At 46.8% G+C, this 15683-nt stretch overlaps 1 protein-coding gene across 1 annotated transcript; it reads left to right on the forward strand.

Annotated features, from left to right (window-relative positions):
• The first annotated feature begins 973 nt into the window (after positions 1-973).
• ccdc22 (coiled-coil domain containing 22) lies at positions 974-15668 on the forward strand. The gene is made up of 16 exons (XM_011472984.3): positions 974-1407; positions 3144-3321; positions 4237-4369; positions 4762-4868; positions 5798-5879; positions 6042-6211; positions 6302-6517; positions 10589-10765; positions 11312-11431; positions 11509-11625; positions 11703-11804; positions 12884-12991; positions 13138-13233; positions 13736-13795; positions 13876-13950; positions 15151-15668. The coding sequence occupies exons 1-16, from the start codon at positions 1355-1357 to the stop codon at positions 15262-15264; spliced, it is 1908 nt and encodes a 635-aa protein (XP_011471286.1). The 5' UTR covers positions 974-1354; the 3' UTR covers positions 15265-15668.
• The last annotated feature ends 15 nt before the right edge of the window (positions 15669-15683 follow it).

A 15683-nucleotide genomic window follows, 5' to 3' on the forward strand; every position in this document is an offset into this window, starting at 1 on the left:
TAAAACACGGTGGAGGCAGTGTGATGGTCTGGGCGTGCATGGCTGCTAGTGGCACTGGGACACTAGTGTTTATTGATGACGTGACACAGGACAGAAGCAGCCCAATGAATTCTGAGGTGTTCAGAGACATGCTGACAGCCCCAAAACATCACTGCTCTAGAGGAGATCTGCATGGAGGAATGGACCAAAATACCAGCAACAGTTTGGGAAAACCTTGTGAAGACTTGGAGAAAACATTTGACTGCTGTCAATGCCAACAATGGGTATATAACCAAGTACTGAGTTTAATTTTTCTTATTAACCTAATATTTAGTTTACACCATAATTTACCAACAAATTCTTCAAAAATCAGAAAATGTGATTTGGATGTTTTTCTCATTTTGTCTCTCATAGTGTGATGAAAATTACAGGCTCTCACCTTTTTAAGTGGGAGAACTCGTACAATTGGTGGCTGACTACTGTATCACGTTAATGTTAAGTAGAATCTACCGGAGTAAAGCATCATGTTGATAAAGAAGAACACTCTGTTCCAGCGAGGACTTTCTAGTTAACAACTACTCTCATTTTATTTGTGTATTAAGAGAAATAAAGGAATTCGAAGTGGAACCATGTGTTTAAAGTTAAATCTGATTTAAAAATGATCTTCAGATGGAAAAATATTGTTTTTCATAATCCTCCTTAACTAAGTCCAGATCAGATCTAATAGTTTACATGTTTTCTTGATTTAATTTTCTAAAGTGGAACAAAGTCCCTTTTCTTTTCAGGCAGGAAAACGTTTTAGTCACAAAAACCCTCAGAGCTAAAAACGTGACGGTCACGATGAAAGCGGAGAGGGGGCACTAGGACCTCGTAGACTCTTTTTCTTTCTCCGTCGGGTCACGAGACTGTCCTTTTTGGTGCATGCTGGGAAACGCAGTCAAATTTGTCCCTTGTCCCCTATTGCGAAGCGAATGTGACTCACATTCCCAGAAGCCCATTCGGTTTTATTTTCCGGTCACTTCCACTGTGAAAAAATGTCATTTTGGTGATGAATGCAGCAGTTAGCTTCAGTAATGTTTGCTTCGTACGGAATCAGAAAAGTTGGTGATTACCCAGAAAGCTCTGCTGTCGCCAAAGGTTTCTGCTGTTCTGCGTGAGGGGACGGGTATTCATCGAGGAAGTGAAGGGGAGCATGATGGCTCTGGGTGCTACTTTAGTTTAGTGTAAACACAGTAGAAGATGGAAGCTACGTGTTTAGCCCGCGTCCATCGGTGTGGAGCTGACCCCTGCAGTTAACTAATGCTCGGTATCACGGGAACCGCCGCTGCGCTGCTAAGTTTCGGTTAGTCTGCGTCTCTGAGGGAGGGAAACGTCCATGATGGAGGAAGTTGACAGGATTCTGATTCACGCCCTGAGACAGGTCGGGACGTAAGTATCAGCAGAACATCACATGCAGTCAGTCACGTCTTCAGAGCAGACGCTTTGGAGATGATGATCATCCTCTCAGGTCCCGGCGTGGAACCAGCCCGGACACGTGAGGCAGCAAACCCGGTTCCTCCAGGCTGCTGTGGTCTGACTGGATGCAGCTTCTCTTTTTCTGCTTCTTTGGGTTGAAGCTGCCAACATGAGTCAGCAGATATTTGGACTTCAGTGTTCCCTACTGGATGAAACCCAAACGCACAGCCCTTCTCGGGTCTTCATTAGAGAGCAGCAGTCGTGTTTCAGCTACAGTCATCATGGTTAAATCCATGTCTCCACTCCATCTTTATCATCACTTTGAGCAAGTCTTCTGTATTTATAAGCATAGCAAATATACTATAAACTATGTATGTGTAGTGTAGGTAGTCTACTACCTCAATCCTTCTCCAGACTCAATCTGAACATTTTAAGATGAATAAATATAGGAGACTGCCTCACTTATCTAATAGACTAAGTACACTTGAATGGATTACATTGATCTAAGCATCAACATCATTCATTTATCGGACAGGAACTGTCATTGACATTGTTTTTCTGAAAAAGCAGAAGTTGCTTTTACAGAGGAATGAAAAGCAGGTTTTTATCTAGACCTGCTGCTGAAACTAAGTGTTCACATCCTGTAAATGCTGGCATCTTCAAACCAACAATGATAGCAGAGAAATGCGTCTGCAGCTGACGACATATTCTAAAGTCCTCCCTGCAGACGGCAGCAGCAGACAGTTCACCCCTCAGTCAGCTGATCAAAGTCACATTTGTGATTGTTACCTGATCTTCAGTCAGCTCCAACATTAGGGGCTTTTACTGTTTCAACAAACTTTCTTTTGAATGCGTCAGCTTAGTAACCTGCAGGTAAATTTTGCTTTCAGGGGGCAAATCCTGACTCCAGGATGTTCGTCTCTTGTGTTTTGTAGTTCTTGCTCTTGAACAGGGGGTTGAGAGGCTAACTGAGATTCACACACACACACACACACAAACACACACACAGACACACACACGCGCGCACACACACACACACACACACACACACACACACCCACACGCACACACATGCGCGCACACACACACACACACACACGTTTCTCTGCTTTTTTACACAGAATGTCTGCCATATCTCCATTCAACTGCAGTTTGATTGGAAATGTAGCCACTGAAAACACGGATGTTATGGCACTCTGCAGAAGGCCAATATTCTCAAAGTACAAAGACGCTTGGTTTAAGAAAATGGATTTTCTGTCTTGCAAGAAATATAATCTTATCAATTAATTGTACCAATTAAGATGTGAGAAATGAGATTTTCCTATCATCTCTGGAAACATGCCACCGTCACACACGTGTGTGTTGGTGTGTAATTCTGCAGGTGTACCAATCCACAGCTAAATAAATCTGGATGGATTGATTATGGAAGTGAAATGTTCTGCACCGTTTTTGCCTTTTCTTTTCTTTTTTGCTGTGTTTCAATAGCAAAATAAGTTTGAGAAAATGTCTTGGGGACTAGAATTTCTTTTCTTCAAATAAGATTCTTGGTAAAACCGTTTTTCTTAATATGTTGGCAGTTTTTTTTTTGGGGTTATTTTGAATGAAAATGTGCCAGCGGGTCCAGAAGGTTTGAGTCTTTTCCAAAGGGGGGGGCCTGTTTTTGCCGTGCAGTCAGACATCTGACCCGGAGCTTCACGCTTCATTCACAGAGAGGTGGACGAGGACGTCGACAGCATCAGACAGTTCACCAGCGAGCTGCTGGTGGAGGGCGTGGTCAGGTGTATTCGAGTCATCGACCCCGGCCTGGGCGGCGGCCTGGCCCCCTCCCTCCCTCCCGGCATGTCTGCGCGGTTCAGAGTGGGCATGAGCCTGGCACAGGCCTGTCAGGTGAGGCTGCAGCTGAAGCTGAAGCGGCCGCTGAGGCTGCTTTGACTCATGGCCAGACTACAGTTTCATGGCTGACATCTTGACTCAACAGTTCAAGGCCAACTGCACAGGAACCACAGAACGTCCCCCCCCAGCAGCGTTCCCCAACCCTTTTCAGGCCACAGAGCGCCTGAATGTCAGACAATATTTCCACAGATCGGCTTGTAAGCAGCTGAAGGCAGTGTTTTTTTTGTTTAGCTTTTTAAGGGTTAAGTTTAGCTTCATCCTCTGTAAATTATCTGCAGTTGCTTTAAGCTTCATTTGTTTTGTTCACTAGTTTCATGAAGGAACATTAAAATATTACAGATTTTCTCTTTGACTGTCAAAGCGGAAGATAAAAGAATCAGCCGAAAACTTCAGCCTCATCTGACGTTCGCTTTTAATATAAATACATGTAATAAATCTATAGATTCATACACACAACTTTATTAGCAGCATCCTTGTAACATTAGACAGCTGCTTATTGAATATTCTAAATTATTATTATTATGGTCTGTGGGAACAACTGTGACCGGAAATCTCTATTTGGAGTAAAGGCTCCTGTTTTTTTTCTGTTAAATGCAGATTTCTTTTATTTTGAAGTCCAAGGTTCTTCTTCTGTTTCCTCTGTGACTCTTTTCTGCTAAAAGGAAAGTCGCTGCAGCTGCTTTGACAAAGTAGCAGATGCATTTTCAACACGTGGCCAAGTGACCTGATGAATTAATTGGATGCAGATGGAAGGAATCCAGTGGTTTTCAAAAAACAAAAAAACTTCCTTCAGAATCCGATTAGAAAAAATGTTTTTTTTCCCCCTGCAGCCCAGCACCAACTGTTCCACATGCTGCCCTGCAGAGCTCTGGGTTCTGTGGCTTATCCTGTCACTCTGTTGACTTGCAGGACGTCGGCTACAAAGGCGAGATCGGTTATCAGACCTTTCTGTACAGCAGTGAGCCAGAGATCCGCTCCCTGCTGATGTTCCTGGTGGAGAAGCTGCCCAGAGAGAGCGCTGAGGCCTCGGCCCAGCCCTCAGGTACAGATGTGACACCCGTATTCTTTCCCGCTCTCACTCTTCAAGAGCAGGAAGTCTGCCATGGTTCTGGTCATGGGATTGTTTGGGGGTCAGCTGAAGTTAGCATCAAGACTCTGAGCTTTAGGGACACTTGTCCATCAGCTGAGGAGACCTGGTTCTCAGCTTAAGACTGTTGTTCAGAGGTTGTTACCTCACTCTGTTACCTAACTAGCAGAGAATCGGGCGGCGTGATGACTGTTGATGCACTAGGAGCATGTAAGCTGTGAGGGCTCTGGGGGGTCCCGACAGATGAGAAACAAAGCACTTTACATCAAACTACATCAGCTTATTCTTTCTCCATTTTTTCTGCCTGTGCTTATTTGAATTCATCAATTGTTCCTGTTCACTTACAGGCAAGTCTGCGGTCCTCCAGAGAGCCATTGCTGCTGCCATCAGAGCCCAGCTGGACCTGGCCTGGGTGCCCCCAAACTGCAGCTTGCCCCTGCACTGTGAAACACAGGTACGCACGGCCCTGCAGGCCTCTGAAAGCGCTCAGGAGAATTCAGGAAAAGACGTTTATGGAAGCCTCCACACAACAGACAAAGACAAAGATGGCACAAGAAAACACTTTGTATTGAAGGTGTTTGTTATTAAAGACCCACTTCGATAAGAATTGTGCTTTTGGTGATTTTCTCTTAGCATTTTTCCTGATGATGAAGGACATTTATAAAAAAAAAAGAGCTTAAAACTGCATTTCTGAGTATTTCTTTATTCAAATGGTTGTAAAACAGTAGCAGACGAAAGAATGCAGTTTGAAAGGAGCTTATTTGGGACAAAAGATCGTATTTATTATGTAGAAAATACGCTGGATGGACCAAAGTCTTCCTGCTCTGCTCCATTCTGATCATCACCTGCAGACACACAGATCCATGAACGTCTCTGTTTTCCTGGGCTGAGCTGGAATCTGGATCAGAAACGTACGGATGGATGGATCTGATATTACTCACCATTTTTGCAGCACAGCTAATGTTAGACTGGGGGGTGGCAGGGGCTGTAAGATGGCGAGTGAGACTGTAAACAGAGAGCTCTCAGCAATGGGGAGGAAGTGGGCTTACTCTGCACCAACTGTCCCGGCTTCAGAGATGAGTTTCCAATAAAAACGACAGAGATTTTTTGATTTTGGCTAACAAGGACACAATCTGAATTAAAAGAGATTAGAAAATGGATCAGAAGATGATGGGAGTGGAAGAATCTGAATGTCAGTGAGCCTGGTTTCCTCCTGAACCCTTCCCAAAGCCCCCCCCCCCGTGTAGGAAGGGTTTCCTCATGCCGGATAACAGCCCCCCCTGTGGTCCCAAAGCTTTTCACATGGCTTTGGTCAGACTGACAGATCAGTTCATTCCAGTGAATGGGATGCCCTTCATACACTAAGACTGTTTCTTTTTTCAGAGTGGGGGGGTGTTGAACAGCTTCTACACTCAGCCCCTCAGCTCACCACACTGCACTAAAGGCTCAGAGGAGAACCTCAAAGGTAAACCTCTGCTGACACGTCTGTCAAAGTTCTTAGCAAAAATGATCATGACTGGAGGGTCTTGGTGAGCCCTCGTTCAGCCTGCATGCAGCCCCCCGCCCCATGTTTAGACTGTTGCTGTGTCTGGGTGTTGCTGACCCGGTTTGTGTGTGTCCCCTCCAGAGGTGAAAGAATACCGCAGAGATGTTCTTCCTCCAGTGACTGCTCAGTTTTCCAGCAGCGCCTCCATGGTGGCGTCGCTATTGGAGCAGCACGCCGCAGAGCTGAGCGCCGCTCAGGAGTGGGACGGCGAGTGGAAGAGTCAGGGCCTCCTGTCCCGCCTCACTCCCCAGGCAAGCCAGCCTGCTCTGTGCTACATGTTTCTGTTGGTTCTCTGTACACCCCCAGTCTCTGCTGATAGTTCCTGGTGTGATGTTCAACAGGAGTACCGCTCCAGGAAGCTGGCCCGGCTGCAGAAACGCATCCAGGAGCAGCTGCGCTCCGCTGCGCAGCCCTCGTCTGAAAGTGCCTTTGGTGTTTCTCGCCCCGCCTCTGACCTGATGGATGTCCTCCAGTCCTTCAGAGCCTCCGCCCCCACTGAACATGTTCTAAAGAAGGGCACCCACTTCACCCACACTCAGAAGTTCACCTTCACACAGGTAGGTACCTGTGCATGAGCGTTCTGTTGCAGGACTTCAGAATACTGTGAAGAAAAACAATGTTTATGTTTCTTGGATCTCATTTAGCAAAGAATGCTTTGGGCCGTCCTTTGTGAAAAGAATCCCACAATTCTTTGCAGTTGCTGCTTTAAAGCAAAATATTGACAGATTGTTGGCTGTAAGAAACGTAAGCAGTTTTGCAGAAATCCTCACCTTACTGTGCCTACAGTTGATTACCCGTAGAAGGGGATCACAGTCTGGAAAGAATAAAACACGGTGACTCTCAGGACTGGACCATCCCACAGCTAATAATTCAAAATGTTCAAACTGGAGTCAGATACTAGGGGCCGGTGCAATGTGGTTTGGGTGGCAATCGAAGGGGAGTGCCTCGGTGGCCCAAACTCCGGTCATGGAATTTGGCTTTTGGGACGTGGAACGTCACCTCTCTGGGAGGGAAGGAGCCTGAGCTTGTAGGTGAGGTTGAGCGGTACCACTAGATATAGTTGGGCTCACCTCCACGTACAGCCTGGGCTCCGAAACTCAGTCCCTTGAGAGAGGTTGGACTCTCTCCCACTCACACTCCTCAGCCTCCCGTGGAAAGTCTATGCCAGGGTACTGGTGAGGAGAGTCCGTCTGATAGTCGAACCTCAGATCCAGGAACAACAGTGCGGTTTCCGTCCTGGTCGTGGAACAGTGGACCAGCTCTACACCCTCTTTAGGGGGCTTGAGGGCTTGTTGGAGTTCGCTCATCCAGTCCATATGTGTTTTGTGGATTTGGAGAAGGCGTTTGACCGCGCCCCCCGTGGTATCCTGTGGAGGGCGCTCTGGGAGTATGGGGTCCGGGAGGTCTTACTGAGGGCTGTCGGTCTCTGTATGACCAGAGCAGGTGCTTGGTTCGCATAGCCGGCAGTAAGTCAGACCTGTTCCCGGTGCATGTTGGACTCTGGCAGGGCTGCCCTTTATCCTGGTCCTGTTCATAGTTTTTATGGACAGACTGTCTAGACCAGGGGTCAGCAACCGGTGGCTCCAGAGCCACATGCAGCTCTTTCCTCTCTGTGCTGCGGCTCTCTGTGTTTTTGTTAAATAACTATCATGATCTCAGATTGTCGTGGTGCCTTTAACACCGTCAGGTGGGGCGAGCTGGCAGGAAGAGAGAGAGCAGCGTGATTGTGGAGGGGGCGTGTCTGCAGCTGTGAACGCCGACCAGAGTCTGTTATGGGATGGAAAGTTCTTCTAATAGACAGTCAGTGGTAATCTCATAGGGACACATGAACGCCCAAAAAAACAAGCCTTTTTTCCCCCCCTACCCTAAAACCACCCATTTCTGCGTTAAATTAATTAAATTTGCGTCAGGGCGCCCCTACTATCCTGTCACCTTAACAATAAAAATAATAACCATAAGTTGTGCTGTCTGTGTGGAACACGCTTGAGGGGGGGGTTGCACGCGCGAGAAAACAACGAACAGGTAGAGAGGCGGGGGCGGGGCTTAGATTCACCCCTTATGATAACAGACCCACAACAAAAACAGCTGCTTCCTAATAAAAAATAGATGTCATCCATGAAATGAAAATAATTTATTGGTTTAACTGGATTTAAAGAAATAATAAATAAATAGACAGGAGTCTGCATCAAAGTGAATTTGTTTCCATCATCTTAACTCTGGTGTTTGACAGACAGAAAAGTCTATTCAAGGTTGTGGAAAATGGACAAAAGATAAAGAATGTGATAAAGAATAATTAAAATAAATAAATAACTATCCTGACAGCATTTTGAATCAATACAAGTATTGCCAAATGAACTATATATATGGGCAACACCATTTTTTCTAACACCCCTAGTGTTGCGGCTCCCTGTGCTTTCATCTCAGTGGGAAATTGATCCAAATGGCTCTTTGAGAGGTTCAGGTTGCCGACCCCTGGTCTAGGCGCAGCCAGGACCCGGAGGGGGTCTGGTTTGTGGACCACAGGATTTCCTCTCTGCTCTTTGCAGATGATGTTGTCCTGTTGGCTTCATTGAGCCAGGACCTCCAGCATGCATTGGGGCGGTTTGCAGCAGAGTGTGAAGCTGCTGTGATGAGTGTGCGCCTCTGACTGTTAGAAATAAGGAAATTAGACATTCAGAGTGTAGTTTGTGTGCACATCCTACAGCTTTCCTACATATCAGCTGCACACTCCATGCATGCAGCATTTGCCTGCGGTCAGTAAGGAGCCAGGACTCACTCCTTGCTAACAACTGGAGTGTGGCGTAAGGACACCGTACAACAGCATCACCCACACGTCACTAGTTCATGTAACTTACGTTATCCTTACAAATACTTCATGATACACCTACCACATGCACAACAATGGTACATTCCATTTTCAGGATGTTCCTTAATGTGGCCGTACGAGCTTTAACCCTTGTGCTATCCTAGACACTTTGTGTCTAGTGGGTCATCTAGACCCACTAGACCAGGGGTCGGGAACCTATGGCTCGCGAGCCATATATGGCTCTTTTGATGGTCACATGTGGCTCGCAGACAAATCTTTAATTATACTTTTTTTTTTCATTAGACCAGTCATTCTCGGGCGCGATGCGATGCCAGAGGCGCGCAGTAGTAGCGGTGCTTAGAGAGAGAAATCTGCGCCAGCGCTATCAGTTACTATTATCTATTATTTCACAGAGTTTGTACCACCCGGAAACCTGTGAATTGCCGTGCCTAAAACGGCGCGCTCCCGTCTCTGAGAAAGAGCGCGCAGTTGCGGGGACGGGATGTGTGAGGGAGAAGGGGGGGGGGGGGGGGGCAGCAGGTGAATCGCGCAGGGATGGCAAAAACGTAAACCCCGCTGCCCGTCACTCACTGCAGCGTGTGAGTGTGTGTTTAACTCCGCGTCTGCATGTGAGCAGTCTGTCTCACATCTACAAAACATTCAGACCTACGATGACGTTTAAAGTCTCAACGCCTGCATGAAGAAGAAACTCACCACGTATCAACCGGACAAGACCATCAGCAAAACTACCACGAATCATTTATTAGCAACAGCATAACGATTATTGTACTTTAAAAGTGTTAAAATTACATCAAATGCACACATTCATTTGTATTTTTAGTTTTAAAAATATTGTCGCGGACTGAGTTTAACTTGGCTGTTGGGCCTCGTTAAAAGTTCTGGAGTTCATTGACCGCATCAAGCAGAGATCTGATTGGCCCTTTGTTCTGTCGCTCAGCCTGTTGTTAGGTAGTTTGGACCAATGGGGTTCAGCCATGGGCCGAATAAGGGAAATGGGAGGACTGGAGCGGGAGCAGGGGAATAAAAAGTTGAGAGAAGCGCTCTCGTCTCGTCTCGTCTCGGCGGGCGAGAATAAGGAGTTGCTGAATTAATTGTTCGGCGTTTGTTGCGGTCTGCAGTAACCAGAACAAAGAACCTTAAAAGAGGTTAAGTCTCCGTGCCTCAGTGTGGGAAAGGGACACTACATTATTGTATGGCTCTTTCAAAATTACATTTAAAAATATGTGGCGTTTATGGCTCTCTTGGTCAAAAAGGTTCCCGACCCCTGCACTAGACAGTGCTCTGAGCCTTTTTTCTTCAATGATTTGTGATCTTCACTGGTGTCCATGGATTACATGAAATCTTTCCACCTTTATCCACCTTTGTCATGGTAGGGAGAACACGTCAGTGTAAGGGTGGGGTCATCTAAGATAACACAAGGGATAAGTGAACTGCAAGACACACCTGCTCTCCCCTTAAAGGTGCAGCCTCTCCTCTCTATTGCCCACTGCAAGCCAGAAACCTGCAGCACCTGTGGGGGGCAACCCCCGAATGAGTGCTTGTGACCGAGGCTTTAATTGTAATGAAACGCTGCATGGGAGGGGACATTTGGTGTCTGCATGAATTGGGTTTTTGCTGCCGCTCTACTTTTAGCACAGAAATGAAAGCAGTCCTTTTTTCTAAGTTGACACAACAGCGTGGGCGTTATCCGTCAGCTACACCAACACCACTGGAACAACCCAGTGTTTGACCGCAGCTCTCAGCGTGATGTACGGTACCACCAGCCCCAACTGTCTCTGCATGCTAATGTGGCGTCCTCCAGGAGGCGGCGGCAGCAGCAGCGGTGACCCCCATCCTCAGCGCGCAGGAGTCAAGCGGTGATGTGCAGCTCCGGCAGCAGGAGGAGCTGTCTGCTCTGCAGGCGCAGTTCCAGCAGCTCTGCAGTGATGTGGACCACCTGGCAGCAGACATGAGGCGCACTGCTGTCACTCATGCACAGGTGCCTGCCCTCTTCTGAAAGTACAGTAGCTAGAACATCAACTTCTGAGTTAAATCGAAAAAGATAAATGTGAGTATAGCTTTTCCTTTTCCAATGAATGCAACGTTCAGCAGCACTAAGCTGCTCCTGGAATCGGCTCATTGGTGGACAGTCATGCCTCATTTATCCCAGGAATTTAGTTTCAAAGTGTATCTATACATGTTTTAAGGCTAAAAAACTCCTCACTACACACTGGAATATTTTCACACTTTTCTCTCTTCTTTAAACTCTCAAAGTGGAAACTTTCATAGAAAAATACGTCTAGGATTTTAGAATGAAAGCAAAGATCTGCTGCGATCTGATATTTATGTAACTCTGGCAAACTGAACACATTCTGCACAGAAGTCACGGCACAGAGGAGAATGTTTGACGAGGTCGTCAGCCAATTTAGGACGCAGAACACAGTGCGCTGTAAAAAACAAACAAACATGCCAAAATGCACTGAAAAAAAATCAGTGGAACAACGAGACCCTGGAAATTGGTTTTAGGCGGGATGTTTTGCTGCAGGTGTTGGATGAGCTGAAGCAGAGGGAGCTGGGAAACACTGAGAAGGAGGAGAAGCTTCAGGTGAAGAAGAAGACCATCGACCTGCTGCCAGAGGCCGACAACAACGTGATCCAGCTGCAGGTAGGAGAGCTGCGGGACGGCTGACAGCAGGCGCTGGCCCTCTGCCGCTCACGGCGGGTCTCCCCTCCCTCCTGCAGTCTCTGGTGGAGGCCAGCGCCAAGCGAGTGGTGAACCTGGCGTCCCAGTGGGAGAAACGTCGAGCTCCACTCATTGACGAGCATCGCAGACTCAAAGAAATCTGCAGTCGTCAAGATGTAAGTGGGGATTCAGGTTTCTTGTGGGGTTAGTTCAAACGTGGCAGGTCGACAATGCCGTTGTCTCTTCGCCACAGCTGGATTCTTCCAGAAAGCTGTCTGAGATCAAGTCTCTGCATGAAAAAATCCACGTGTCCACAGAGGAGGCCAAGAAGAAGGAGGAGACGTACAAGCAGCTGGTAAAAAGCACAATCTCTTCCTTTTGAGTTTTCATCCGGCCTCTGGGGAGTTATCACAATTGTTTACTTCAACTCCGCGTGAGCGGAGCCTCTGGGTTGCCACGACAACGGTGGAAGTGTCTCTGTTTGGGAGCCAGGACCTCCCGGCCACAAAGACGAAACGTGTGTGGATGGAGTGCTTTGTTGATGATGTGCTGGAGGTGTGCACGTGTGAGTGTGCATGTGGGGCAGTTGCTCAATGAAAAATGTTCTACACAACTGCACACACACACACTCACACACACACACACACGTACTTTGTGTACTTTTTCAATGAATCCACTAAAATGTTGTTTGCACTTCTAGACTGGGAGCAGTTTTTTACACAGGACACTTGCTTTAAAGATCATGTTCATTTTATTACTGAAAAGAATGACATTCCTGTGTCCTGTAGATGTACATATGCGTGACAACACATGCTGTTGTGTACATATGTATAAATCCCACCACCTGGATTGTCTTCTTTCTTGTTTTCTGTCAGAGCTGACGTTTTATCCTCGTATTACATAACCCATCTCAGGTTCAGAGCACAGCGGAACATTCTCCTGATGCTCTCTGGCAGCTCTGCTGCACTTTGCTTTAGCAAACGTCTGTCAGAGTTTCAAAGCAAACACTGAGGGCAAAGATGAAACTCCCCAGCGGTCATTGCTGCAGCTCCTGTGCTCTGGATTATCACTACACCTGTGAGTGGGATGCTTGCGTACACATTGGGGAGAAAGAGGATGAATGGGGGACCGCTTGGCAGCAGGCGACTCAAAACTGTCCAGCTTTAAACCACAACCTTGTTTCAGTTTGTTCAGTTCCTCTTTTCCATCAACTGCTGTGCTGCACGGGTCCCAGACCCAGTCAAAGGCCCGATGGCTGCGCCGGGCCCGGCAGACGAATCTCACAAGCACTGGTCTCATGCATGTTTCTGTGCTTGAGGTCGGCACGTCCTGCTGTCTCTCTTTGAAGGGTTGGGTTTAAGACACTTCCATGCTGCTTTGGAAACCGTTTGTGCCGTGCTACACTAATGCAAATGTGCGTCTCCTCCACTGCAGCTGACAGAGTTGGAAAGTCTTCCTCAGGATGCGTCTCGCTCAGCATACACTCAGAGGATTCTGGAAATCGTCAGCAACATCAAGAAGCAGAAGGAGGAGATAACAAAGGTTTGCTTCCCTGACTCTGTGGGCAAGTTTCCCCCATTCTGATGCTGCCCGTCAGAGGAGGCTTCTCTCAGCAGAAGATGTCTCTCTTCTTCGTTAGCAGAGTTCTAGTGATTTGACCCGTCTTGGTTCTGGATCTGTTCTTGCAGATTTTGTCAGACACGAGGGAGCTGCAGAAGGAGATCAACAGCCTGACGGGAAAACTGGACCGGACTTTTGCTGTGACTGATGAGCTGGTCTTTAAGGTGGGGCTCCATTTGGAAACGTAAAGGTGAATGCTGGTCAGGTATGACTGCAGCACACAGCATCTGTTATTTTTAGGAAAACAGACTCTGGTCTTGGTGGTTTATAGAACTTCACAGATGCTCTGCGTCTTTCTGTGCTCCAAACCAGAGGCACTCGTCCAGATCGAACCTTTCTCTGCACCAAAAGCCTACAGGGCTTCATGTTTCTGCCAAAGTCTTGTTCAGTAAGGGGGTGTGGGTACCTGTCAAGGCCAGATGTTGCTCCACAAGCTTCAGATCAGAATTGCTCGGGCTCTGAATGTATAGCTGCCTGGCTGATGGACTGTTCCACAGACAGATGGAGCAGTTCATCTGACATCAATTGTTCTTTTTACCAAAACAGGGAGAAGGTCAGAACCCTGTGGAACACCAGTGATAGACTGTTGACATGAACAGACTCCCCCTGAAATGATGTCGTCTCTCATCTTCCTGCTACCTCTGTTTTTCTCCTGTTCGCGTGTAGGACGCCAAGAAAGATGAATCCGTCCGAAAATCCTACAAGTACCTGGCCGCTTTGCACGAAGTACGTCAGTGAGTCTAAATCCCTAATGCCTCAGTCTGCTGTGCTTCCTGTGGAGGAAACTCTTGTCTTGTTTTTGTCAGAACTGTAATCAGCTGATTCAGACCATCGAGGACACGGGCACAATACTGAGAGAGATCCGAGATCTGGAGGAGCAGGTAGGACCCCCCCCCCCTGGTTCTGCTGGGAGGACAGTTCCAGTCTGTGAACCAGCTGCTTCAGGAACATTTGGTTTGCTCAGTTGGTCTTAAAGGCACCACAGAGGTTTTAATGCATCCATTTTAGTGTAAATAATGTCCCATTTCATGGTGGCCTTTGGGCACTTTGCAATCTGTTAACTTCACAGATGAATGTATATGTTTTTTCTCTTACACTGACTTATTTTTTGGCTACAACCGCAGCTTATAACCAACTTCAAAACTTTGAAGACGCGTTGTTTTTGGTCTGACTCCTCACAGCAAAGACGTTGTTGTCTTTGCTGTGAGGAGTCATTGTGTTCGCCTGGAGTGTGTGTGGTTGATGAACTCTGTGTTTTTCAGCCTTTATTCAAGCGAAAAATGTAAAAAATATTAGATTTATTTTTGGGGAAAACCGAACAATCATTTCAATTTAGTGCCGTTTCTTTTACTTTATTACTTATAGTTAAACTTCATTGTTTTTCTAAAGTGCTTCAAGTTTAAAATTGAATTCATCCTTTAGAAACCAGCTCGATGACTCGGACCAAATACTGGAATCTCTGGTTGTTGATGATTCTTCTGTTCTCCAACACAAAACCCGTCACATGAACCCAATGCATCATGGGAGATGTCTTGGAAAGCCGGTGGCGATGATGCCAAACAGACTCATGTCTCCAAACCTCATTATTTAATGCACTTTTTCCACCGCCTGACGCCGGATGCTGTGGGAAGCTACACCACTAAACACGACCTTTATTTTTTATTTCTGTTGGAACTGAGAGACTTTCTGAGTTGGAACAAAGAAGTGAAGACGCTGATCAGTTAGACATCCATCGTTTTGATTAGGCCTCCAAGAAAGATTGCTGGAGACAGTTTAAGGGGTCAAACGTTTTTTCAAAATGAGAGCAATCGGCCAAAGTTGCAGCAAAATTGCGGTCCGGTCATTCTTAAAGTCTTTTATGATCTTTCTTTCCACTGGATCAACTGACAGCTTCTCTAGCAAGTCTCTCCTGAAAACGAGCCATCAGGCCACAATCTGAGTGTCGACAGCAGCTGCAGGGAGACGTGATGAACTGCTGCACGTTCAATAAATGTTTCAGTGGCTTTAGGGCCGTGAGAAGGAGCTGAATGGTTTTTGATCAATAGCTGTAAAGTGCTCACAGTTTCTGTCCTTGTCCCCAGATCGAGACCGAAAACGGGAACAAAACTGTGGCAAACCTGGAGCGGATTCTGGATGACTTCAAGGCCATTCGTCAGGAGAACGCCGCCCTCGCTGCCAAAGTCAAAGAGGGCTGACTCCCCTGCTCCTCTGTCTGTACCTGTAGCTCAAAGCCAGCCTGTGCTGGATGGAGGCAGCTCTCCCTGCTTGTGGAGGCTGTGATTTCTGTAGAGTCGGGCTGATTTTGGAGCATCAAAACTAATCCAGTAATGTAATGTGCAGCACGGACGGAGCACACCTTCATACCAAGCTGAACGCTTCTCTCAGTTTGGGACTTGAAAGCTGCATCAAACTGAGAGGCTCACACAACGATGATTTCCTAACACATGAAATATTGATCCAATTTCAGACCTCATCAGTTTTGTCAGGATTTTATATTTGAACTTAAAATGTTGAGTGAATGGCATTTGAATGTAATCGAAGATGAAAGCTGTTGAGACGCGGCACACAAGTGCAAACATGAATAAAGATGCCTTACACGGGGGAGTCTACCTTG

Source organism: Oryzias latipes, chromosome 7 (assembly GCF_002234675.1).
Source record: "Oryzias latipes chromosome 7, ASM223467v1".
NCBI classification, from domain to species: Eukaryota; Metazoa; Chordata; class Actinopteri; order Beloniformes; family Adrianichthyidae; genus Oryzias; species Oryzias latipes.